The sequence below is a fragment of the Galleria mellonella genome, unplaced genomic scaffold (genome assembly GCF_026898425.1).
Source record: "Galleria mellonella isolate WM207_F2 unplaced genomic scaffold, CSIRO_AGI_GalMel_v1 utg35, whole genome shotgun sequence".
Taxonomy (NCBI): Eukaryota; Metazoa; Arthropoda; class Insecta; order Lepidoptera; family Pyralidae; genus Galleria; species Galleria mellonella.
In genome coordinates this window covers 1835863-1862999 of record NW_026442082.1, presented here as the reverse complement: position 1 = coordinate 1862999, position 27137 = coordinate 1835863, and the positions used below count along the sequence as shown (strand labels likewise).

General features: G+C 31.6%; 2 protein-coding genes across 2 annotated transcripts in view; both read left to right on the top strand.

Moving 5' to 3' along the window:
• LOC113514188 (cGMP-specific 3',5'-cyclic phosphodiesterase) overlaps positions 1–10602 on the top strand; it is a 147180-nt gene extending 136578 nt beyond the window's left edge. The window contains exons 15-20 of the mRNA XM_052896917.1: positions 995–1148; positions 1313–1472; positions 2298–2518; positions 2804–2981; positions 3757–3936; positions 4365–10602. Of these exons, the coding sequence (XP_052752877.1) occupies positions 995–1148; positions 1313–1472; positions 2298–2518; positions 2804–2981; positions 3757–3919 (876 nt within the window). The 3' untranslated portion in view covers positions 3920–3936; positions 4365–10602. The remainder of the gene's footprint in view (positions 1–994; positions 1149–1312; positions 1473–2297; positions 2519–2803; positions 2982–3756; positions 3937–4364) is intronic.
• A 5078-nt stretch (positions 10603–15680) lies between these two features.
• On the top strand, positions 15681–26976 carry LOC113514519 (odorant receptor 4). The gene is made up of 12 exons (XM_031908247.2): positions 15681–15777; positions 16320–16420; positions 18879–19039; positions 19641–19793; positions 20757–20936; positions 21612–21764; positions 22217–22349; positions 23001–23097; positions 23772–23873; positions 25166–25254; positions 26007–26073; positions 26788–26976. Exons 1-12 carry the CDS (start codon positions 15706–15708, stop codon positions 26842–26844), a joined length of 1365 nt encoding a protein of 454 aa, XP_031764107.2. The 5' UTR covers positions 15681–15705; the 3' UTR covers positions 26845–26976.
• The last annotated feature ends 161 nt before the right edge of the window (positions 26977–27137 follow it).

Genomic DNA, 27137 nt, shown 5'->3' with positions numbered 1-27137 from the left:
AGGTGTGGAGAAACGGTAAAATATCCATCCCACACTAACTTAATAGGGGGATATACCATATTAATATGGGAAACTTTAGATTTTAGGAGAAAATCGAAATCTTTAAAATATTTTACTGAACTAAGCATTATTTTGTAGAAATCCAACATCATCATCTCAGCCATTATCCGACTACTGCTGAACATAGGGCTCCCCCATAGATTGCTACAAGGAACGCTTCTGAGCCACCTGCATCCACTAACTCCTTGCAATGCATTTGAGGTCGTTACTCCATCTAATGAAATGTCATCCTACTCTGTGAAAGATAATAAAGATACCTCGTTTAAAGATAAAACACGTGCCGCAAAACGTACATGGTAGAAATGGTCATTGGAGATTGATGACTAATATGGAGGGTTGTAAAACATCCGGTAATAATAATAGTAGTCAATCTTCAAGTGTCGGCAACCACACACATATTAATGATAGCGAGATTAAACAAAATAATTCTAATCAAATAACCGGCCAAATCATAAAGGCAAACTACTACCACAGATAATATAATACCTATTATTAGTAAAGACTACAAGGAAAACTAATAATTTTTTACCAAAGAAATAGATCGATAAAGCACAAAAATTTCGAACATCTCGTATTGCTTCACAATGTACACCATGTTAATGTGAAAGGCTCGAAATGATTTTATTGTTTTCCGACACTTATATTTCTGGCGTTATACGATTAAATAGAGCAATAATCTCAAATTTTATGCAGATATTTTAAAACCGTTCCTTATGATATATGTTTTAACAACTATTGAGGAACCCTATTTACAACAGGAGACAATCAACGGCTGGAATAATGATGATGATCCTAGCTTAGACCATATTTTCTCTCTACAAATAGATACTTTATCTTAGAGCCCATAATGTAGCTATTAATGACGCGTTCAAATACCCATATTCAATTATAGATTTACTTCTAATTATTTATTGACTTATACTTTTTTCAACAGGCACTTTCCCCAGATGATTACAGAGACGTGATGCGTGTTGTAGAGACAGCTATATTGTCAACCGATCTGGCTATGTACTTCAAGAAGAAATCAAAGTTTCTAGAACTTGTTGACAATGGAGAATTTGATTGGCAGAGCCCGGAGAAAAAAGAATGTAAGTATCATCATTATCTCAGCCATTATCTATCCACTGCTGAATATAGGCCTCCCCCATAGACTACCATAGCAATACCATACCATACTAAGCTATCTGCATCCATTGACTTCCTGCAATGCGTTTTATATATATTTTTATTTTCATGATATTTATATTTTCAGTATTATGCGGTATGATGATGACTGCGTGCGACGTATCAGCCATAGCAAAGCCTTGGGAGGTTCAGCACAAAGTAGCCAAGTTAGTTGCAGACGAGTTTTTCGACCAGGGAGACTTGGAGAAACTGCAGCTTAATCAACAGCCGATTGCTATGATGGACAGGTACGAGTAATAGTCATCCATTAAATACAGATTGAAAAATAACTTTCAGCTTATGGTTAGATAAGAATCCATGATCACATCACAAAATGCTATGAACAAATATATTGTTCGCCTGATAGATATCACAAACTCCCAAAAAGTCCTTTATCCTTATATATATATAATCGAGCAAGAATGAATGGAGATGTCGGTAGGGGCCGCCGTAGACGGACGTATGTCGACCAAATAGGCGACGTGCTGAAGAAGGGCCAAATTAAAAGTACCCGTAACCGACGAGCGTGTATGACAAGATTGATGAATGTGGAAGAAGCGAAAGAGGTTTGTTTGAATCGAAGCATTTGGCGTTCCATTATTTCTGCCTACCCTAATGGGAGACAGGCGTGACAGATATGTATGTATGTATGTATATATATATATATATATATATATATATATATATATATATATATATATATAATATTATGTATATAAAATATTATCTGATATTTTTTAAATAAAAAGGTAGATTTTCTGGTGCTGATACCTGGTGATGTTATCGTACAAGTATGTCTTGAAACTTTTTGAAACTGCTCATAGTACTCATGAATTTTGGTTCCAAAATGAAAAGCTAACTCTTTGACTATAAATGTTTTACCAATGGATACGGATAACAGTAGAAGTATATAGAAGAAGAGGGGAGATGGTCATAAACGTTTTCCTACTATATCAGGCATTCACAATCTCCAACGCTGTTTTTTAATTTCCTACATTTTAGTAATTCGCTTAATAATTTAAAAATATAATAAATATGTCTAATTATTCTGAATATGTTAAAATCTTTTTCAGAGAAAAGAAAGATGAACTGCCTCAAATGCAAGTTGGTTTTATTGACATGATATGTCTTCCGTTATATAAAGTGCTCTCCGACACGTTTCCATGGATACAACCGCTGTATACAGGCACAATGGAGAACAGGCAGCGTTGGCAGGACCTAGCGGAGAAGGTGGAAATGGGTCTCACATGGATAGACCATGACACCATTGACAAACCCATTGAGGAGTTCACCGGTGAGGAATTCTTATACAACTGTAATATTTTATTGGGAAAAGTGTCATTTAAGGCAACTTTAAAGATTCTCAATTCACCTGTATTTTTATGTCACGTGACATCTCTAATTCTCGTTTATTTAGAAGTAGATAACTCCATTTCGCCGAAAATTACTTCCATGTAGTTCCCATATTAATTTTGTCCTGATTTGAATTGCTTTTTTATTCAGTAAAATCTTAAATCACTTGAAGACAGAGATTTCTCGACTAATAAAATACATATATATAACCTTCTTTATCTTCCAGCATCCAACGAACCAATCAAAGATGTAGAACTTACCGTGACAACTCTAAATTGCTCGAAGCCGATCCCAGAAAGCAGTAGTATGACGGTGGTGAAACCAATAAAAACTACATTCTCTTCACTGAGGAGAGGGAAGAGCGGGAACTTCGCGTCGAGGCCTACAAGAAACAAACTTACTAGGTAATTATTTTACAATCGACTAACAATCACTAAGAACTAAAACTATCACCTAAATAAATTACTTATTTTCACTTCCTAAAACCTTTTGAATTAAAAGTCGTCATTAAACAAATTAATTTCAATAATCTTATTTAACTTGAACACATAACTAATATATATCCTAAAATATAATTATATACATTTAAGATTAACTAAGCAATACGATCTATCTCTATTCCAATTTAACAGCGCTAAAAATCACAGTAGATTTGATAATAATATTATTTAAGACATAGTAGGCCTGTCTTACCAACAACTTACTGAACAACTTTTTAATGCCCCAAACTGAGCACAAATCTTTCCCCATGAGACAAGCTAATAGCCTATTATTATCACTCTCTGCTTGCAGTACTGTTTAATTGCAATTTTATTTTCGCAATTTTGTCCTTTTACATGTGCATATTTGTTGTACCCTTCGTCGTCCCTTGCGACATCCTGGACATAAAAGAATGTGGTGCCATGTTATATTCTTACTCTGTCACCACAAAACCTTTCTAAACAAGGTACAAATAAATCTATCAATAAAATCGCTTCAGTCAACGATCACATTAGAAAGAACAAGACAGCGCAGTTCGCCATCTCATTCTATCTGATAGACACGCTACTGATATTGATTCTATCGATGGATTCTTTCTAGTCTAGGCAGTCACAATAGATTACACCTACAATCTTAATGTTCCCATTCAACTTTGGCCTCAGCAGTTATAAAACTCGAGTAAAACAAAGCCTGCTGCAGATCTCTCTACGCGGCAACAAGCACGCAACGCGACGCCGAGAGAGAGAAGGCGATAGTGAAGAAGCCGACCGTGGTGAACTCAGACAGCAACAGTCACACGACAGCGGTGGCCGACGAGCAGAGCAAGACGAAGCATAAAGCCAGGCTGTGCCATATGTTGTGACGATTAAGTTTCAACTGGTAAGCTGCATTTAATTAATTCAAATTAGGGTTTGTAATCCCGCATTCTACATTAGCGCATTCCGGATATCTAAGAGATCTGCGGAATTCCCGCATTTGTGCAATAAATCCCGCGTGGAAATTTATTGAACAATTTAGCAACAATATGTATTATATATTATAAGAGACGACAATTAATACGAATGAATTAAATCATATTTTTTTCATCCATGCCGCTACTAACAGTAAGTTATGTGGCTTAATGCTGAGATAGGAACTCTTTGGTAATTTTTTTTTTGTAATTATTATTTTGCACTTCTCATGTGAAATTGTTTTATAGCAAATAAAAGTTTTCTACTCTATTTATATATACTTTAGAATTAACTAATATTTCATTAATTGTATCTTTGTTTGAGAGGAACAACAGTTTTCATTCATTCATTCCATAGGAGCAGTCAAAACAGCACGGAAAGGGCCGAGAAGCTGGACAGAGTGAAGCCGTCCAAATCGATCGACTAGTTCAGTACCACACGTGACTGTATGTCTTAAATAAGTTAATAGCTGTTACTTGTACATTTCTACTATTAGGTGATACTTTGTATTAGCTAGTGAATAATATAAAAACTTTTGCTACGATTGACTGACTAAAATTTATTTAAATATTTTTTTAATGTAAAATTGTAAATCAAATATGTCTCCTGGAACTAGTATTAGCTAGTAGGAGTTAGATATATTTAATTTTTATAAATTTAATATTAATAAAAATATGAGAATGCTTTTAAACAACTAACGACTACAAGAATAATATTCTTACGCTTCTATCAATTTTATAATTTATTTATCTATCAAAATATAAATTAGTATAAAATGAAGCGTCAATTATGAAGTAGATTTTTAATGGAATATATAAATTGAATCAAAACCATTAATATTTTATTCCAGACAAATATTTAATGGAATTGGTTTTAAATGCGGTACAGATTTAACTAAATCTACTTTACCTTTTTACATATGTAACATTTATTATTGTTGAATAAATTTTGTTCAATCAATCGTATTCTAGTAGAACTAAAAAAATAATTGTAGCATTTTAATCTCTTCGTCGTATTGACGGTAATAGTTTCCTGTAAACATATTTAGGTAAATGTTTATCTATTAATATATTATTTACATAGACTGTGATCTAGTGTTACTTCACGAGATTCTATTTTAAAACTATAGACTTTATTCCAGTAGATGACGCTTGTGGCACTTATTTGCCAAATAATTTCATGCATGTACTGTACATACTGATTCACAGACTAAATGTGGTAGTAATGAACGACTTTTAAAAACACCTACTTTTATGATTTTATAATGGTAATATAAAAACAAGTATTTGCAAGAGAGTACCAATTGTATAATAATTTTAATAATAATTTATCATACTTTATCACGTAACGTTATATTATAAAGACAGCGAATTATAAAATTCTTATTAGAATTTCTTATTACAGTGGTGCTAATTCTGTGTTAGTATTACTTTTGAAGTATATATATATATATATATATATATTACCAATATTACAATTATAGTATATATTTATCTATATATGTAATAATACACCGACTAAATATTAAGGTGCGTAATTTAAAAAGTTATATTTTTATTTTATTTACAAATACGATATTCGTGATAAGTATCACTTATTTATTACTGAATTAAATATCAACCTTGGTATTATTTCAATTGTGAAATACAGTAATATAAATTGATTTAAATTAAATTTTATTCATTAAGTAAATTAAAATCTACTCAAATTGTAGATTAAATAAAAAAAAGCCTTAAAAAAGGCTTTCATCAAACATAGCTAAGTACCATCCTACACGGATACATAGTTCGAATTTATAACGCTTTTCCTTTTGTACCGGGAGCGTAAATTAACTAATAAAAATTAATTGGTACTCTCTTGTAATAATCATTTCATCAGAACAAATTATTGTACCTTGACGATATAATATCCTTAATCATTAGTGCTTTACTTTTAAAATAGAATATTCGTCTCTTGGCCTGTAAAATAAAATGTACGGGGCGACCGTCAATATTAATTAAGTATGAAACGAGATTTTACATAATTCGTGACATTATGACCTCTTTTAATTAAATTATTTATTATAATTATTCATCATCGAAGTATTATGATGCTAGTCGAATAGTTTTTTTTTTTGTTAACATTATCAGTAACCGAGAGTCACTCTTTAGATACGTCCATTTCGCTTACAAAGCTATAATGTGCAATATTATAATAGATTAATGTATGTTTTTTGAATTAAGAAATCTTATTTATCAACATATAAGTATACCAATGACTGGTCATGTACACTACATTATTTTTGATGAATTTTATAGAATTAGTTTTTTTTTTTATTATTACATCAAACCTTGTACCTGATTTAACAGTATTCCATTACATTTTTACGCCAGATAGACAATACCTACGTAATAGTTAATTTTAAACTTTCAATAAAGAAGCCATACAAAGACATACCTATGTATATACTATTAATCTACAAAAATTTTTCATCGCATTAAGTCCCAATATTGTATTTAAAATACCAAAGTATATTATTGAGAAAGGTTTAGAAATGATTTCAGACATTAGCTATTTATCTTACAGGTATGAGTCACGAAGAACTTGTAGGTTTTTAATTTATTATAAATATACTATATTCACCAGAGGAAGACTTTGTACAAAAGTCGATTGCTTGGGTAACTCTGTCCCATTCAGTTTCAGTTTGAAGGGTGGGATATGGCATGAATTTACTGGGTACAGAGGAATAACACCTGAGTCCTCAGGAATGGCAACGCATGAGGAGTATCATGGGCGAAACAGTATACTCTGTTATGTCCATGGTACTGCTCATGTCTATATGCGACGGTTACCACTTTCCATCAGGTGGGCCGTCAACTTGTTTGCCATTCTAAGTTGTATATAAAAAAAAACTTATGTTCATCATCATCCTACCAGCCGTTAACGGTTCACTGCTGACCAAAAAGCCTCCCCATAAGACGGACTTTGCCAGTAGTTGCCACACTGGAAGGCTGGTCTGCAACCACAGTTAGACTTTAATGATGTTTTAAAAGAGACATTACTGCCCATCTCTTGACCATTATGTTGGTCAAGAAATGGGCAGCAGCGTCTCTTACAATATTCACAAATATATTATATTATTTAGCTATAATTTACAAAATTACTTGACTGTTATGATGATAACTTAATAGATAGATAATAATAGGTAGAATTAATATCTAAAATTTAATGCAACTTATTATTTGACAAATCTCAAAACATAATGTAGTGTGCCATGAAGTCAAATGTCTACGTATATTAACTATTATCAAATAAAACAAGTCTCTCTTTATTTTCAATACGAATTCGTGTAGAAATCTTAAAGAAAGATGGTATTTCGAAAGCCTTTTGGATAGAACTTTAGAGATGAGGAAATTGTGCAATTTTTACTATTGTTAAAATCTAGATAAATACCTAGACCTAAATACACTTTTTTACGCTATAAAGGTGAAGTTTATGTATAGCTAAATAATCAGGTCCAGGACTGAGGTCCGGGGTGTACCTATTTGAACTACTGTTACATTACAAGGATTATGTTGATTGTATTGGCTTGAAAACCCCTTTGACAACATGTAGGTTTGAAAACAAACGCTTGGATGTTCTAAATATAACAGTAGATTAACAATTACCCTTAAATCAAACTGTTTTAGTTTAAATACAGTTATAATTAAATTTACAGTTTAACTGGCAACATATTTTTTAATTCTTGTGATGTAACCTTTTTAGTTAATGTTTATATCAATAAATACGATATCGTGCTATAATTAAAAAAAAATAGCCCTCTTTTTATTTAAATAAAATAAAGTAGTAAAAAATATTTTACTCTTAAAAAAATTTCACCTTCATAATGTAAAAAATTGTGTAAGTAATTAATACTTTCAAAATGTTGTGAACATAGTCTTTACTTAGTTATCTAGTATATTCTATGTGGTTCAAAAAACTGTATTTTATTTATTTAAGAAACTTATTTTTTGTTAAAATTACCAAATTAGTTACCAAAATGTTTAGCTTAAGAAATTAAAAATAAATAAACTATAACTAGTGGACTCCATTTGAAGTGTGACAACGAAATTAAATATTACATGTCCTAAGATTAAGGGTTCCTTAATCTTACTACAAGCCACGATATCAAATGTCAGTTAATAATCAAATGGCGTCAGTATTTGGCAAGGGTAATATTTCCAAAGATTATTATTTAATACCTAAAGCTAGTATACACAGGTGACATTTGTCATTATGACAGTTTTCACACTCCTATCAAGTCAGATATGAGCGCGCAGAAATACTTATGAATAAATAATAATAATTTGAGACAATGATGCATTTAAAATCATGAACAAATCTTCGAGCGTTATTCCGCTAATATGTTTTACTTACCTCCTCCTTTCCTTACTTTACACGTATATGTATAACAAAATTGTCATCATGACAAATTTCACCTATGTGTGATATGTCTTAGTAACTAGTAATTAATAAACGACACTACAAGACAATGATATTTTATTACGTTTTAAAAACATTGTTTAAATGAAGTGATTGTTGTTGTATTTATTTGAGATTCTATTTTATGACGATATCTTTTTAATGTAATCTACGTTTCTAATATGGAAATGACATGATTGACATACCCATTGCTGCAAGGAACTTTCGATCTGCAGTTTTATAGCCTATTTTTAAATATAATTATTGAAGATTTTTAATTGTGTTTAAATCAGCATATACTAATAATCATAAGAAGTTTACGCATTCTGGCGTCCAATATAGGTTGCCTTCATTAGACTCGCTAAGTAGAAAAGTGTCAGCTGATATATATATGAGTTCACTAACTTTAAAATATATAAGTTTATTAGCAAGCCTTCCGGTGTCGCATAGATGTAAATTAATATACACACAAATCTATAAAAATAACAGTAACACCTATTAAAAAATTCGTTGTGTTATCAAAAAGAAGTAAACGGTAAAACACAAATTCAGATAATGATTTTGTTTTATACTATTTTTAATAATAATATGTATATATCATATTAATTAATTTATAATATTTAATGTAATGTAATGTAAATATATAACGTGAATATTTACTGGATATATGTCATGAACTGCTAAACTAAGTACAGCTTATACAGTGGATACTACTGTTAAACATATTTAGTTTATACCTAATAGTAGTTACATATTGTATTATCTATGCAAAATAAATACATAAAAAGAACCCAAATCATTACAAACAGTCATACTCATGAATACAAACGTTTGTATGTTACAAAGATCGAGGTCGCAATTGTCGAAAGAATCCACCGGAAATTCAATGTAACCCCTCTTTGACGTCTATTTGAAAGGAAGCTATATCCGCATCATCAATATTCTCCGCGCCATTTTTACCATATATTACTGGCTTTTAAAGATAAATTGCGTTCCTACTTCTTAAAAAAAGGCCGATTTATAAAATTCTTTGTCTTCGTTTCTCACTTTTTCTTTAAACTTAACTTTGATGGTTATTATGTTTGAGTCATAGATTGTTTTCTTCACTCTTCTAGTACAATAAATTATTTGATATAGTGATATTTTTTGTATTTATTTATTTATTATATAATACATACATATATACAATTTATTTATATTACATATTTTATGTACATTTATATAAATCTAATTATTTGTTTATAATATATGAATATGTTAAGTATTACTTTATGTTTTCTCAATTCATTAATGCACCGTCTACCTATTTCTATTTGCCTAAAGATTAACTAGTAGAGAACACCACCCGGTGTCAAATCAATAAATGTACATACAATTATACTGTGTAATAAGGTTTAAATAGTTATATAAATAAATATGAAGTTGTTATCTATGTTTTGACACAGTTTTTAAAGTTATTGATATTATTTTTGTGTGGCGTTTTACTGGCCATTATTCTATTATTCTTTCCGATATTGTGATCAGATAAAAAGAGTCATCATGAATTTTATTATTTACCCGTTTTTCTTAATTGTATATAAATTTACACGGCAAACAATAGCAGACTCTCGCATTTCTAAATACTCATAACTAAAAAAAATTAATAAAATTAATAGTTGAATAATCATCAGCTGGATTATGAATTAAAAATCCAACAGCTAAATTAAAATAAATTATGATCCAGTGAATTTTTAATAATTTATTTAAATTGACTGAAACTTCAAAAAAATGCTTTCGCACACAATTTAACTATATTACTTGAGGAGTTTGTTTTATATTAAATATATTATCGACGCATTGTCTAACTTTTTTAGTTCTAATATAACGTGTATGTACAGTACGATAGGTGTATCGTACACTTACACGTTTGTATTAGATAATACACAGGTAGTATATGAAGATAGATACATTTATTTACTTATCACTTTTCCCATCGACATTACTTTTGATCAACTATTACTAATCGAAATTAAATATATTTTAAAATGAAATGAAAGACTTGAAGTAATGGCAGCATTATTAAGTTCCTAACAGCAATGCGGTCTGTTGATTCAGTAAATAAATCTGTAAAATACCTACTGAATGTGTTTCGACAAATAAAATATTGTGAACTATATTTAAAAGTATTTTTATTTCTCCTATAATGCTCATTATGAGCATGAAAGAGTGGCAAAAGAAAAAAGCAATTACAGATGTTAGCCTGTGTATTACCCCATTATTATAAAAATAAAATATATACTTACCTACTGTCAGAGAGAAGAGTCAAGAATGAAATAAATTATGAAAGTGGGTAAAAAAGGAATATATATAGATTTAATAAGAATACAGCTTTATGTACATAAACAGGATATAGTGTGTTCTATAATAGGATTTAACCTATCCGTATACCAAATTTCCTTCAATTACGTAAAACACAAGCAAACAATATTTCACATCATCAGGTCAGCCGTTAACTGTTCACTGCTGAACATAGGGCGGGAGGGGGGGGGGGTTCAGTAGTTGCCACGCTTGGCAGGCGGTTAGACTTTGGTGATGTTTTAAGAAGAACGCCTCTCCCTCGATTATTAAGTTCCTTTAGTCCCCATTCACGATACCCATGAGAAAAGAAAGGGTGCCCCATTCTATGCTGCTGGGATCACACGGTTGATTAATACTTAAAAAAACATTTTTTGTTGTAATATACTAATTTCAAAGCAAAAACGGTCCCCAGCCTCCGGTGATACTGCTATTCCTAACCAAGGTAGCGGTCATGATAAGGTGGAGCAAGGACTACAAAGAATCTCCAGAATCGGCTACCAACAAACAACTGAACAGTCGATGGAAAGTAACGAACGTTCAGATAACCGAAGAGTATAATCTTCCACTATGTCTGGCGTTTGTATGAGACAGCCTTTGATTCGATTTAGACATGGGCGGTACTACAGTCCCTTCAGCGGTATTGGTATATTGGTACAAATATCAAAGTGTTAAAGTGTATGAACAGTAACACTACGATGTCTATCCGAGTACAAAACCAGAGTACGAAACCTATCCTAGTACAGAAAAATGTAAGACAGGGTAACATTATATCCCCGAAACTATACATACAGCTGCAAAAGATATAGTATGAACGTCAATGGCGAATACATCACTCACCTTCGATTTGCCGATGATACAGTTATCACGGCAGAATCCCCGGAGGACTTGAATACTATACCTAATAACTTTAATAGTGCTTCTCAATAGGTAGATCTTAATATGAACATGAAAAAGACTAAAAGCTTGTCTAACATCCATGTCATACCTATATCAGTTATGATTGAAAATACTACGCTCGAAATTGTCGACGAGTATGGAATAACTAAGTATAGTCGGAGAAGTCCAACTTCGGCCGAAAGGTCAATCGACGAATTCAATTCGACTGAGCAACGTTCCGAAAACTATATCACATCTTCTCATCCAAAATATCTCAAAGTTTGAAAATGAAAGCGTTTAACCAGTGCGTAATGCCAATGATGACCTATGGAACGAAAACATAGTCCTACAGGGTTGCCCGTATGCAACTTTACTTAGCAAATTACTTAGCAATCTATAGAAAAAGCGTTGCCTGTATGCAACTTCACTTGGCAAATTACTTAGCGATGAATAGAGAAAGCTATGCTTGGAGTTTCCTTGCGTGGCAAAATCCGAAACAAGGATATCCGCAGAAGAACCGTGGTCACCAATATAGTCCAAAGGATAAGCAAGCTAAAGTGACAATGGGCTGCACATAGCTCGAAGAACTGACATTGGGAAAGAATGGTTCTTGAGTGACGATTCCGTACAGGCAAACACAATGTAAGGCAACCCGCAGTGGCGGATGTGAGATGGAATAATGACTTCAAATGGATGCAGGTGGTTCAGGATGGTTCCTTATGGCGGTCTATCCTATGTTCAGCATTGGACAGGTAATTGCTGAAATGATGATGATGATAACAATTTCAAATTGTAACGTATTTTGTGGATGCTTATAATATCGGTATTCCATATAGGACTGAATTAAATCTTGACATTTTAATAAATACGACTGGCCCCGGCTACCAGCGGGTCTACCATGAAATGAAATTCCGAAATTTCGGACTCAATTTCGTGTTTTGTTTATACCAAAATTGGACTAATAAATGGAGTTTAACATTTCGTTCGTCATACATCCTATCATAAAAGTCCAAAGGAACAATATTTTAACATTTTTAATATTTCCAAACTGCATGTATTATGTAATTTTAACATCGAATTTCTGTTTCGTTTGGCTCCGAAATTTCGGAAAACATTTCATGGTAGGCCCTCAGTTTAGGTCATAGATATCGATATTACATATTTTATAACTCCACACTACATTATAATCACACTTACCATAAAATTATAATACTTGAGTTTTAATATGAAATTTTATTAAATTATGATCATATTCATAGGTCAATGGTGTGAATAATTACAGTGTATAATTATAAATATAATTAGTAGATTAAAAAGTATAATGATAAGATATTTTTTTCTTGGTTGGATAATATTTTTATATGGATTTGATGGCCCCCATGGCGCAAATGACAGAAACCTTACTCCAGAATAATTTTTTGGATTCAATTCTTGATCGAAACATATTTAGATCACTTTATTAATTAGCTTGGACTTAGTTATTTTTTATGCTACTTAAAATGGCAAACAAGCTGACGGGCCACGTAATGGAAAATAGTAACCGTCGCCTATAGATATGAGCGTACTGAGTATATTGTTTTGCCTATGACACCCCCCATGCGTTGCCATTCCTGAGGATTCAGGTGTTATTCCTCTGTACCCGGTAAATTCACTGCCATATCCCACCCTTCAAACCGGGGGGAAAGGGATTATAAATAATGGAGACTGAGAATCCCATTGCTAATAATATACCCAACCATCCCTCACCCTCCCTTAGTCGCATCTTACGACACCCACGGGATAGGAAGGGGTGGCCTATTCTATACCGGGACCACACGGTTATGTTAAATAATAATGTTATTTTGTTGTTTTAATATATCAAAATCTATAAACTATAAGAATGAAATTGACTACTTTAATACTTCTACTTTTAATAAAACACACTTTCTTTTATTTGAACATAATACTTAATGAATACCGGCAACGATCTCAAGTTTCTATCTATTTTATTTATTCTTGTTCTAGCTTAAGAAATAATCAATCATATATTGACTTAAAAATCCAGACAGTCCATAAAATTGTTTATTACATACTCGTAAGTTCTTCACTAATTCAAAAAGATTTATTCGCCTTAATTGATTCATACTAGTTATGTATAGTTTGAAGTCGGTTTAATTGAAAAAAAAAACTATAACAAGAGAATGTTATAAAAAAAAATTAAAGTAAATGTATATTTATTTATTTAGACTTCAATGCACAATTATGTATGTAAATAAATGTACATACAGCGGTCCTAATACCTAATGGCGTTCTTTACCAGTCAACCATGAGGCAAGCAAAAAAATAAGTATACAAACAAATATTTTTTTGAAAATTTGAAACAAATTCAATTATTATTTATACCACGAAAGATATACTTTTGTGGCATAAATAAAACTTGCAAATTACCTGCATGGAACTATAATAGTACAAAGTAACATTGTCTTTAAACATTTAGAGAGCATGTCCATGTATTTTTCTCGATTACGTTGATTATAAACTAATAGTTAATTACACATTACGTATCGCCACTGCTGTGTTTTAATAACTAACAATTACTCACTGTGTTATTTGTCGCAATGTAATCTTTAAAACACAAAGATATACCTGAAAATGAAAGTAAGTTTGTTTGTTCGTTAACTCTCTACGCTCTAACAATTCAACCCATCACAGAAAACAAATTGGCATAAAATATCTAGAAATTACCAAAGAGAAAAATATCTTAAGCTAGTTTACCTTATCTAAACATTATGCTCTCGTGGGATAATATAAGTACGAATATAACATTTGCAGTGTGGTCCTAGCATAGAACGAGCCATCTCTTCCTTTCCCGTGAATATCTTAAGAAGCTACTAAAAAAACTTAATGATCAAGAGATGGGCAGCAGCGCCCTTTTGAAACGTCACGAAAACCTAACTGCGGTTGCCAATCCGCCTGCCAAGCGTTGGTAAAACTTTCTTTGTAGTGCTGGCCTATGTTTAACAGTGAACAGTTTTTTTTTATGTATGATAATGGAATGGTAGCCTCTCCCGCGCTATCGGTATTCACCGGCGGGGCACCAGTGAAGAATGATAGCTGAGGATGAAGTAGGTTAGTTTGCCCATCGTGACGAATTCAACAAGAATTGATCACGATGGTTTCCAGGGGGAACCATGTCGAGGTCGACCTAATAAGGCATATTGCTAGCAATGGGGCTGTCAAACTCCATTGCTAACAATACCTTTCCCCCCAGCAGTAAACAGTTAACTGCTGATATGATTTTACATTATCTCAGTTAAACATTGTTTTCGTGGAATAAGATAAGTACGTATATAATTTTTATTATTTGGAATGTACGTAATCTTTGATGAGAAGAAATCCTAAAAAAGTAGATTGCTTTATCTCAATTAAACATAATGTTCCTGTGGGCTATTATGAATATATTTATATACATTTGTTGCCTGTTGGCATCATAACCATTCAAGCAATCGTGATAATCTTTGATAGGGAGAAAGCTTGAAAGAATAAGTTACTATAAAATGACAATTTTTTTTTATACTTCATTCATTGATGATTTTAATGCCTAAAGCAACAAATGTTATGCCAATAGATCATAATTCCATAAATAATGTCTTGCATAAAAAACAGCTTAACAAATCGTAATGAAATTTGGTATTATGCACCTCTTTTATTCTTCTTCTGTATTTTTTGACAAACGCTGTTAGAATTTGGTGGCGTTTTAATGGAGACGCTGCTGGTTATTCTTCGACCATTAAATTCCCTTAATCGTCTCTTACAACACCCGCGGGAAAAGAAGGGGTGGCTCATTCTATACCGGGACCACTCGGCTAATTGATTTATAAATACATAATTGAATTACCGGTTTAATTTTTGACTACTGTTGACGCAACTACAATTCAATATCCAGTAAAAAAATGTGGGCGAGCGAAGCCGCAGGTAACAGCTAGTCTATACACATAAGGAGACTTCTATAATTAAAATCAAACCTTGCAGATACTCACATTTCTCATTTTCACCTATTGCAGACATGGCGTCTTTTATTAGAAAATATATATTTAGGAAAACGAAAACTGTAGCAGATGAATCTACGGAAGATCGAGTTTGTATATTGTTTTTATTTTTTTTTTAAGAAACAATACATCACTAAATAATTCATTATCATTTAATAATTTACAAAAATTTCCGCGTTACAATATTATTATAAAAGTATATACCCATTGTGAATTTTGATCCAATTATTGGTAATTGTATTAAATTTATTAAAGTAAGAGACTATAAATTATAATTTGCATGTTTTTCCAAGCTGAAAATGGAACTGTTTCCTTATCCAATAAGATCTTTGTTATCACCTAGTCAAAGCAAATAAAATTTATTATTATTATATTTATTATTACAGTACTTATCTTCGAGTTAAATTCTTTTTGAGGTACGCATAGAGAACTGAGTGTTATATCCCTCGATTAAGCCGTAAAGCAACTTTTTTTGCTGTGTTATTAAATTTAAAAGGCAGTTTATATGGTAATATATACTGATAATATATCAGAACCTGTGTCTAATTATAAAAAAAATACAATTACATACCTTCTCTTCAATACCCCTTAAAATCAATACAAATAATTCGGCATTTTATACTTTTTACAGATATATAGTTTGGATGATTTTGATGATACATTAGCGATTATAAAGAAGGTGTTATGGATTGTGGGGCTACGTCTGACTCTCAAAGACTCCGATAACGCCAGGTATTATTTAGTAAAATATAAAATGAAAAAAAAATCTATAGGTTTTATAATTATATAAGAGTCGTAGCGGAATCAGTTGTTTTTATTTAAAAAATAAAATAGTGAACTGATTTAAATATTCTGTCGAATTAATTTGAAATCCTTATAGATGCAAACGATTTTTTTTATATCAGATTATAAATAGTGGAGTTATAAGATAACAAACATAAAAAAATATAATTGAATTAAAAGCCTTCTTTTCAAATGACTTTAACAAGAAGGTGGTACTCAATTTAGTTGTATATTTTTATGTTTGTTACTTTACAACTCCGTAAACTGATTTACAAAATTCTTTTTTTATCAGAAAGGATATAATTATAAATTGGTCCCATAGAAATTTTGTTGAGTAGTTGAGTTATTAAATCAAAATATTTGGCTTCTTTCTTTTTGGGACACATTCTTTAATTTGTTTGAAGTCGGTTCAAAAATAAAACTACGTCACAATCGTAACTAATTTAAAATAGAACCAACGCGGAAGTAAACCCTGGTAATGCAACTTCATTGATCGAATTAAATTCAAACTTGATGGAAGGTATAGTACAAAAAATAAAGTAAAAATAAAAACTTTCATCTTTTGGAAATAATCCGTTCAATCAATCATTTATTCACATACAAATAAAAACCAAATTAGGCAGTTTGCGTGTAATTAAATATATTATCCAAATGTTTTTATAACGCAGGATATAAAAGTAAGGATATACTTATTCGATAGTGGCAATAGAATTAAAAATTAAATATGTATGGAATAATTTTTGTGCAATGTATAAAAAACCTTTATAATGACATAGATATGAAACTATCTCTCTATAAATTTCTATTTTAGTTTAATAATAAAACCGTTAGAATATTTTTACAAATTATTATAAAAATAATTTTCATAATCAATTTGTACGCTATTGAATAGAGCGCTCATCATGTTTTGTCTTAAAAAGGGATTAGGATGCCTCTGGGTGACATATAGCCCTGGGAGTCATATAGCCCACTTACGCCCTGAAACACAATTATTGTCATCTCACTCCATTTAGACAGCTTTCGCGTAATTATTTCATTGATCTAATCATATGTAGGGATACCCTCGAAGGGTTTCTGAAAGCCCCAAAAATGATCTATGATCTTTCTTTCACATAAAATTATATAAATCCTAATATTTACTGGAAAGACCTAAAATTTACCAATATCCCATACATTGGTAAATTTTAGGTCTTTTAACAAAAACAACCTTTCACTTCACTATTATTTTTAATTGGCATATTATTAAGGTATATAATATAACTATTTCATAATATGATCAATACAATACAATATAGTTTGACCATATCATGAAGTAGTTAGCGTGTGTTTAGCTTTTCATATCATCAAACGCTGATTATTGATTGATCTGGTTAGAGCACATCATAATGTGGACAGCAAATAATTTTCATGTCATGAAATATTACCATATATTCATAAAATGGTTAGTCACATCATGAAGTGATCAATTCTACGATCTGATCACGTTGAATCGAATTATTAAATTACTATCAATTTTTAAAGTATTTTGGATTAAACTATTAAATTAATATCAATTTTAATGGTACTATTGAATCGAACTATTAAATTACTATCAATTTTAAAACTATTTTGGATTAACTATTAAATTAATATCAATTTTAAAATTACTATTGAATCGAACTATTAAATTACTATCAATTTTAAACGTATTTTGGATTAAACTATTAAATTACTATCAATTTTAAACGTATTTTGGATTAAACTATTAAATTAATATCAATTTTAAAAGTACTATTGGATCGAACTATTAAATTACTATCAATTTTAAAAAGTACTATTGAATCGAACTATTAAATTACTATCAATTTTAAAAGTATTTTGGATTAACTATTAAATTAATATCAATTTTAAAAGTACTATTGAATCGAACTATTAAATTACTATCAATTTTAAACGTATTTTGGATTAAACTATTAAATTACTATCAATTTTAAACGTATTTTGGATTAAACTATTAAATTAATATCAATTTTAAAAGTACTATTGGATCGAACTATTAAATTAAATCTATTTTAAAAAGTACTATTGAATCGAACTATTAAATTACTATCAATTTTAAAAAGTACTATTAAATCGAACTATTAAATTACTATCAATTTTAAAAAGTACTATTAAATCGAACTATTAAATTACTATCAATTTTAAAAGTACTATTGAATCGAACTATTAAATTATTATACTATCAATTTTAAAAGTATTTTGGATTATATATTAAATTAATATCAATTTTAAAAGTACTATTGAATCGAACTATTAAATTACTATCCATTTTAAAAAGTACTATTGAATCATACTATTAAATTTAATTATTTGTTTATTTTTGTCTTTGTTATCTTGATCTTTGAATTAATCTAGATTTATTTTTCAGATTTTGGTTTTCAGTATTTTACTGGTTCGAAACTGCGAATATATTGATGGCGTTCACTTTGCAAACCATGGAGACGATCGAAGATACTAAAGGAGCGTCTTCTTTCGAGGACGCCACTACTCTTTTTAGAATGATACCTTGTATAGGATTTTTACCGTTGGGTCTGTATAAATAATAATAATAAATAGTAGAATAGTACCGCAGTGTATTGAGCTTCTGTAGTACTATTACTACTTGTAAAGTTTAAAAATTAAAATAAACTTGCATTAATTTTGTAAAAAATAATGTATGCCAAACTAATCTTATTGAATTAAAAAAATTAAAGTTAGGTCACATTTGTTGAAAATATTGCATATGAAACGTGACATACATACGAAAATACCTACTTCTTTCTAAAGTTACCTACTTTATAGATTCTTTAAAAGATTTTTTGTGACATTTTACTTTACAAATCTATTTAAAATCATACCTCTTTTTTCTCTTTACGGTTTTACTCTTAAAAAAGTAGCAAATATATCTATCGATAGATACGTATTCGTTACAGCACGTACAGTAAATAACAAAATATCAACCGTTATTATCTCATTCTAACTCATGTATGTAACAGCAAAAATGTATTTATCGATAGATACGTTTTCATTACAGCACTCACGAGAAATAATAACATCCAACGTCGTATCTGCAGATAGGTACTCTGTATATTCATTTGCCGTTTGTCTAAAGGGAGAGATGAGAAATATATATATTTCGTTATCGTTATAGCAATACTGAAGTCTTACAAGATAACGTATTACGAGTCAATGTATGAGAATTTGATTAATGAATTACGCAGCATGTGGCCCCAGGGTAAGGTCACTGAAGAGGAACATACCGTCATTAGCAAAGCGTTAAAACAGCTAAGGATTGTTTTGAAAGGTACGATCATGTCTATCTTCATGCTAAATCCCATTCGAGGCAGACAGAGATGACCAATAGGACTTACATATATATTACATATAAACTCTTGTTCCATGCTAATAACTTTCACATCTCATCTTATGCATGCACAACTAATGTTTACTGATTAGTCTTATTCATTTTCACTTTTATTTTACAACTGACTTCAAAAAGAAAGAAGTTCTTAATTCGAATGTTTTTTGTTTTATATTTTTTAACTTATAACTCCGTCGGCTTTTTTTAATGGACGACAATGGACTGGTAACCCTGCTGCGTTAACGATATACGCTGGCAGGGCACCAGTGAATGACGATAGATGAGATGAAAAGCCCATCGTAATGAATACACCAGGAATTAAACGCGATGGTTTCTAGGGGGGACCACGTAAAGGTCGATCTGATACACATTGCTAGTAATGCGACTGGTAGTCCGCATTAGTAACTAACCCTTCCGGCAACTGGCATTTCCTGGAAAAACTCCTCTTATGGGAACTGCCTATGTTCAGCAGTGGACAGTAAATGGCTGATATAATATTAAATAAATATAAAATAATATAATAATATTAAAATATTGTACAAAGTAACGCTAATACGAGTGTCCTTTCCCAGAGAAAGACTTTGTACAAAAGTCGTTTGCTTGAGTTCCTCTGTTCCATTCGTGTTTCTACCGTGAAGCAGTTGTGTTTGCATGGCTATGTATCAGTTTAAAGGGTGGGATATGGCAGTGAATTTACAAGGTATAAAGAAATAACATCTAAGTCCTCAGGAATGGCAACGCATGGGGGGTGTCTTAGGCGAAACAATACACTCTGTTATTTCCATGGTGCTGCTCTTGTCTATAGGCGACGGTTAGCACTTTCCATCAGGTGGGCCATCAGCTTGTTTGCCATTCTAAGTTGCATAAAAAAAGCATTTTCATCACTAACGTTAATAGAAATTTCAGGATATTATTGGTGCAACTATGCTTTGGTCATCAGCTGCGTCGTGCCGTGTTACATCATAATAATAAAAAATATTTTTGGTAAAAACGAGCCTGGTGTACTGCCGTTCCTTTGGTGGGTCCCTTTCGACCCTCTCCAGCCTATTGTATTTGAAGTTATTGTGGTAATACAAACATGGCATGGTAAGTAATTATTTTCCTTTTTTATTTTTATTAAAATATCATAGACAATTACATTAACGATAAATATTAAAACTCACAATTTTTTCGATATATATATATATATATATATATATATATATATATATATATATATATATATATATACCACTTTACATGAACAGCAAGCTTATAAATCCTACACTGAAGATCCGCCCCGGCTTTGCACGGGTAAATAGAAAATAATATGTCTCTTATATTCATCATCATCATCATTTCAGTCATTATCCGTCCACTGCTGGACATAAGCCTCCTCTATAGACTAGCATAAAGATCAGTCCTGAGCCACCTGCATCCACTTATTCCCTGCAATGCATATCAGGTCGTCACTCCATCTAGTAGGGGGGTCGTCCTACACGTCGCTTATATTATTTGCTAACAATGCAACTTACTATAGACAAAAGAATTTTTAAAGTTGGTTGGTTTTGAATTTATTACAAACAAGCAATCAATAGAATTTTTCCTATTTTTCCTAATATTAATATCGATCATAAAAATATCCTGTTTTAATTTATTATTTGTGAATTAGGATAAAAAATAAATAAAAAAGGATAAAAAAGGGAAAGCCTATGTTCAGCAGTGGACACAACAGCTGATTTGGTAAGATTAATAAATGAATTAATTAAACAATGTTTTCAGCTATTCTGGTTATGTCGTTCATTTTAAGCGGTGATTTGCTATACTTTTTTTTCATAAGTCACATTACAACGCAATTCGACTTGTTGTCTATTAAAGTTAATAGATTCATTTTGGTCCCTACGGATCAACAGTTGATCGACATATATCCAATTGGTATGTATTTCACTCTTTAACTATACCTATAATAATAAAAGTTATGCTTTTATGCAACTTAGAATTGCAAACAAGCTGACGGCCCACCTGATGGTAAGTGGTAGTCGTCGCCTAAAGACATAAACAACACCGTGAATATGTCGGAATACACTGTTATTCCCATAGTATCTATTATGGCTTCCATTGCTGAGGACAAAGATGCTGTCCTTGATTAGCTCCGTACCTTGTACTTTCACTGCCATTACCTATTCTTCAAATTGAAAACACAGTCATGCAATTACAGCTGCTTCATAATAGAAATATGAATGGGATAGAATTATAAATAATGTAATAAAGAAAACTCCTATCGCAGTTCATCTATTGCTAGCAAGTCTGAATTTCAATATTTAGAAATTAAAAAAAAACATATACTAAAGATAAATTTTAATATTATCTCGTGTTTTATCTAACAGCAATCCATTATAAAAACTTTAAAAATAAACATTCGCCACTGGAATTAGTCGAAATGCAAAACAAAAAACTATGCGAAGCTATCCACGAGAAAGAATTATTGGACATAATAGTACGTCACCGTACTTTGATAAGGTAAATATCCGATATTAATATCAAACATATATTGAAAACATAAATTCTTTTGCTATGTGATCCCGATATTGGATAGACCATCCCTTCCTTTCTACTGAGGAAGTAGTAGATGGGCAGTAACGTTACTCTTATAACATCAGTAAAAACTAACTGCGGTTGCTAACCCGTCTACCAAGAGTAGCCACTACTGGCAAAACCCCCCAAGGGGGAGGCTTATGTTCAGCAGTGGACAATTAAAGGCTGATATAATGATAATAAATAAAGGCATAAAAAATCTTCGGACGATATTGCACGCTTTTAACACGAATTAATTTTGGTCATGTTCAAATCCGTCCAGAATAGGGGGGAAAGGGATTGTTAGTGATGGAGACAGAATCCCATTGCTAGCAATATATCCAACCAGGTCGACCTCCTCGCGGTTCCCCCTGGAAACTATCATGGTCAATTCCTGATGAATTCATCATGATAGGCTAACTGGCCTGTTTTCATTCTCATCTATCACCCTTCACTGGTACTCCGCCAGCGAATTCCGTTAGCGCAGGCGGGGTTACCATACCATTTTCACCCATCAAAAAAAAAATCCGTCCAGAGTACTTTGCAAATACTCAATTTCATTTTTATATATACCTAAATATATTTTTTTCTTTTCAGATTATGTAAAGATGTCGAGACCATATTTAGTTTCTCGTTGCTCGTCAGTTTCTTGAATAGCTCTGTTATCATATGCTTTAGTAATTTCTGCTGTGTTGTAAGTATCTATTACTAATCATCTCTTTTTCTGTAAATTTTTAAACAATTTCAAAAAGAAGTATTTTTGAAATTGTGTACTACGTGTACTTTTTGTTATGCGCAAGCAATTTTTTCTCCGGTTCTAAACGAATTTGGCAAACGAAGTTTCTTTTTGTGAAATCAAATCTTGAATTATAATTACTGATGTTGGAAAAAGCATATATTGTATTTATCATGTATATTCAAGTTGATGGACTGTGTGAAAAATGATATGCTTCAAAGAGGAGTGACCACAAAAATTATAATTGACAGGTATTTGTAGAAATGCCCAAATAAATGTTAGGAAAAAGTAAGGAAAAGATTAGGCTAATAATGATTCAGAACGATAAATTAAATAAGCTACAATGAATGAATGTCGAGAAATTCCGGTACCTCAGTGGTAAAAAACTTTATGATACTGAAGTAATGTCCATGCCATTTGTAAGACATTAAAATCATTACTTTAGTGCATTAAAAAAAGAACTGCAAATATTGGCATGGGATCATAATTATCTGAGAAATAAAAGAATAGCTAAATAACAAAGATACAGATGCGTCAAACCCAACACAGTTAATCTAGTAAATTCGACTCTAGTCTTATAAATTAATTATATAATCCACAATAAATTATTTTATTAATTTATTTAATTCCAGGTGATTGAAAAATGGTACGAATTTATGTACAAGTCATTTTTAAGTACTACACTATGTCAAACATGGCTTATATGTTGGTATGGTCAGAAGTTGCTCGATTCTGTAAGTTTTCCATATTTTTACAAGTTTTTAATTAACTTTAAATGTTTTCAGTTGGTTAATGTAAAATATTACGAGCAGAAATAAATAAAATTAGTTCCTTCTAATGGTCAAGGGATGGGCAGCAGCGTCCCTTTTAAAACATCACCATAGCTTAAATACGGTTGCCAACCCGCCTGTTAAACATAGCAATAACTACTGGCTAAACCCCCCTTATTGGGAAGGCCTATGTTTAGCAGTGGACAATGATCGGCTGATACAATTTGATACGATATGAATTCCTTTAACCGATTTCGCAAAAATTTTACATACATAGATACATCTTTAGTATCCTTGTAACAATACTTCATATTGTTATTTCAATATCGTAATACTTCAATATAGGGGGAAAAGGGATTGTTAGTAATGCGGATTATCAGTTCCATTGCCTGGAATTATTAGGATTACCTCTTGACCTGGAAACCATCGTGCTGAATTCCAAATGTATTCATCACGATGGGCTAACTGACCTTCCTTTTCATCCTCACCTATCATCTATCACTGGTGCCCCGCCAGCGTATACCGTTAGCGCAGGCGGGGTTACCATTTTATTATCATCCATTAATAAAAATACTTCAATACGAGTATATTATTATATTTATATTAGTGTAGGTATGTTTTGCCAACCCTGTTAATATGAGTGTCAAAGGAAAAAGCATGACAAGTATATAGAAATAAAGTAAATAACATTATTTTATAATTGCTGTAGCCACAAGATGGCGGATTGCATTAGCTTGTTTTTAATAATTATTACATTATTGATCAGACTTATGATACTTTAACGTATATATAATACTTCTACATAATGCCTTTGTAATTGAGGGTTTTTTTAGTAGGTTTAGTCAGTCAAGGTTTTTGCCATACTTGGCAAGCGGGTTAGCGACGGCAGTTAGGCTTTGGTGATATTTTTTAAGAGGAACGCTGCTGCCCATTCCTCGACCATTAAGTTCACTTAATCATTATCAAGTTATAAAAATTATAATATACGTCTATAAATACCTACAACAAAATTATGAGCCATTGTCAAGACCAAATAAGCTATTAAAACTAACCTGCCTTCATTAATACATTGTATCAGAAAATCATTATTTAATACTAGCTTTTGCCCGCGACTTTGCTTGCGTGTGAATTTTGTTTTGAACCATGAGTCTAATTTCTAAATTCCATACAAACTTTGAACCCTCGTTTTTAGGGGTTGGATTTTTAAAATTCATTTGTATATATATATATTAAATTGTTAATTCATTTATATACAGGGTGAGAGACTATCCCAGTCATTATACAGCTGTGGTTGGTATTGGACATCTCAGAAAATCAAGAAGAATATACATATAATGATTCATAGGTGAGTGTAGGTTTGATCATCTTACAAATTAATTCTCATAAAGGACAATACATGAGGATTGCAATAAGGCAATACACTGTATATCTGTTTATGTCTATACGTGACAGTTACCACTTATACCAATACCAGAGAGAGACTTTGTACAAAAGTCGATTGCTTGGGTACCTCTGTCCCATTCGTGTTTCAACCGTAAAGCAGTTGTGTTTGCATGGCTGTGTTTCGGTTTGACGGGTGGGATATGGCGTGAATTTACTGGGTACAGAGGAATAACACCTGAGTCCTCAGGAATGGCAACGCATGGAGGATATCATGGGCGAAACAGTATACTCTGTTATGTCCATGGTACTGCTCATGTCTATAGGCGACAGTTACCACTTTTCATTAGGTGGGCCGTCAGCTTGTTTGCCATTCTAAATTGTATAAAAAAATACCACTACCACCAGTATAAGAAACCACCAGTATGAAAAAGACAATTATGTTGAAAATACATGTTTTTAAACCACAAAGGTGGCAAACAAGTATGGCACTGTGGCACCCAGGAGTGTCACGTGCACGTTGCCAATTTGGAAGAAATCTTAATACGCCCTTTTGAGAAACCCCTTATAGATAAAATCTGACAGAAAATTATTACATTTCCATTCAATTTTATTAACAGTTTATTGATGTTTTGCTTTAAACTTTGCAATTACATAATGCACGCATCGACTGGATACTTCCTCCCATTGATAAATACTATATTATTTCAATTACAGATCTCAAAGAGATGTATGTGTGACTACATATGGATTCACTAAAATCTGCTTAGCTAGCTACACAGCGGTAATTATATTTTTTTATAATATCTTAATATGTAAGTCTCGTATCTCGTTATACTAAAGTTCACTTTAATCTCCGAAACTGCTCAACTAATTTTAATGAAATTTTGTTAGATCAACTTTGTTTTAAGTTGTCATGATATGAAAAAATGGATCTGATAGGTGACGGTAATGGCTTAAAACAATGTCTACCGGGCCGAATTATCTTATTTTTACAAATGTACAAATTATTAAATACATCTTAGTATTTAAGAATGCACTATGGCCCAGGCATAGAATGGGTCACCGCTTCCTAAGGGTACTAAGGGAACTTAATGGTCTAGGAACAAAACCTAACTATGAATGCCAACCTACCTGCCAAGAGTGGCAACTACTGACATTATCCCTTAATAGAGGGAAGCCTATGTTCGACAGTGGATAGTTATAAGCTAATATGATGATGATTCAAGAATGGCAATGTAAAGGGGATTAACCAGGAGCGTCACAGTATGTTTTAGTTATTAGTTTGGTATCTGTGGTGGTGTTCATGTCTAAGCATCGGTTATTTTCCATCAGGTAGGCCGTCAGCTTGTTTAGGCATTCGATGTTACATGAAGAAATTTTAAAAATTTCTTCATATTTATTCCCAAATTTTTAATCCCCGTTTAAAAGATAACACATGTTGAGACTAGAGCGAAACGCACACAACCACATAATTAAATTTAAAACTTTTTTTCAGATCATTAAGACGTCGTGGTCGTACTTCACTCTGCTAGTACAAACCTACAAGCAATAAATTTCACACAAATAGTTCTATAGAGATAATTTATGTAGCAGTTACATTATTAAAAGTAGTATAGTGACGTAGTAAATCTATATTGTATGGCACCCAGTATTCATGAATAAAGCATTACATATACTTACAATATACTTGCTCTATACTGTAAAATCATACATAAAATATCCTGTATGCTAAGTTAGGAAATAACATACCGTGTCCCATTTTAGTATTTTTATACCGGTTTTTAATATATATTCAAGGGTAAGGTGAAAAATTCTCGCCCTGATACAGAAATGGCATTCTTATTA

Bases quoted from the DNA above. Each gene is read 5' to 3' on its own strand.
- LOC113514519 (XM_031908247.2), top strand. From the start codon at position 15,706: ATGGCGTCTTTTATTAGAAAATATATATTTAGGAAAACGAAAACTGTA. The intron at 16,421-18,878 runs GTATTATTTAGT...TTTATTTTTCAG, and splicing joins AAAGACTCCGATAACGCCAG to ATTTTGGTTTTCAGTATTTT. The intron at 20,937-21,611 runs GTAAGTAATTAT...CAATGTTTTCAG, and splicing joins GGTAATACAAACATGGCATG to CTATTCTGGTTATGTCGTTC.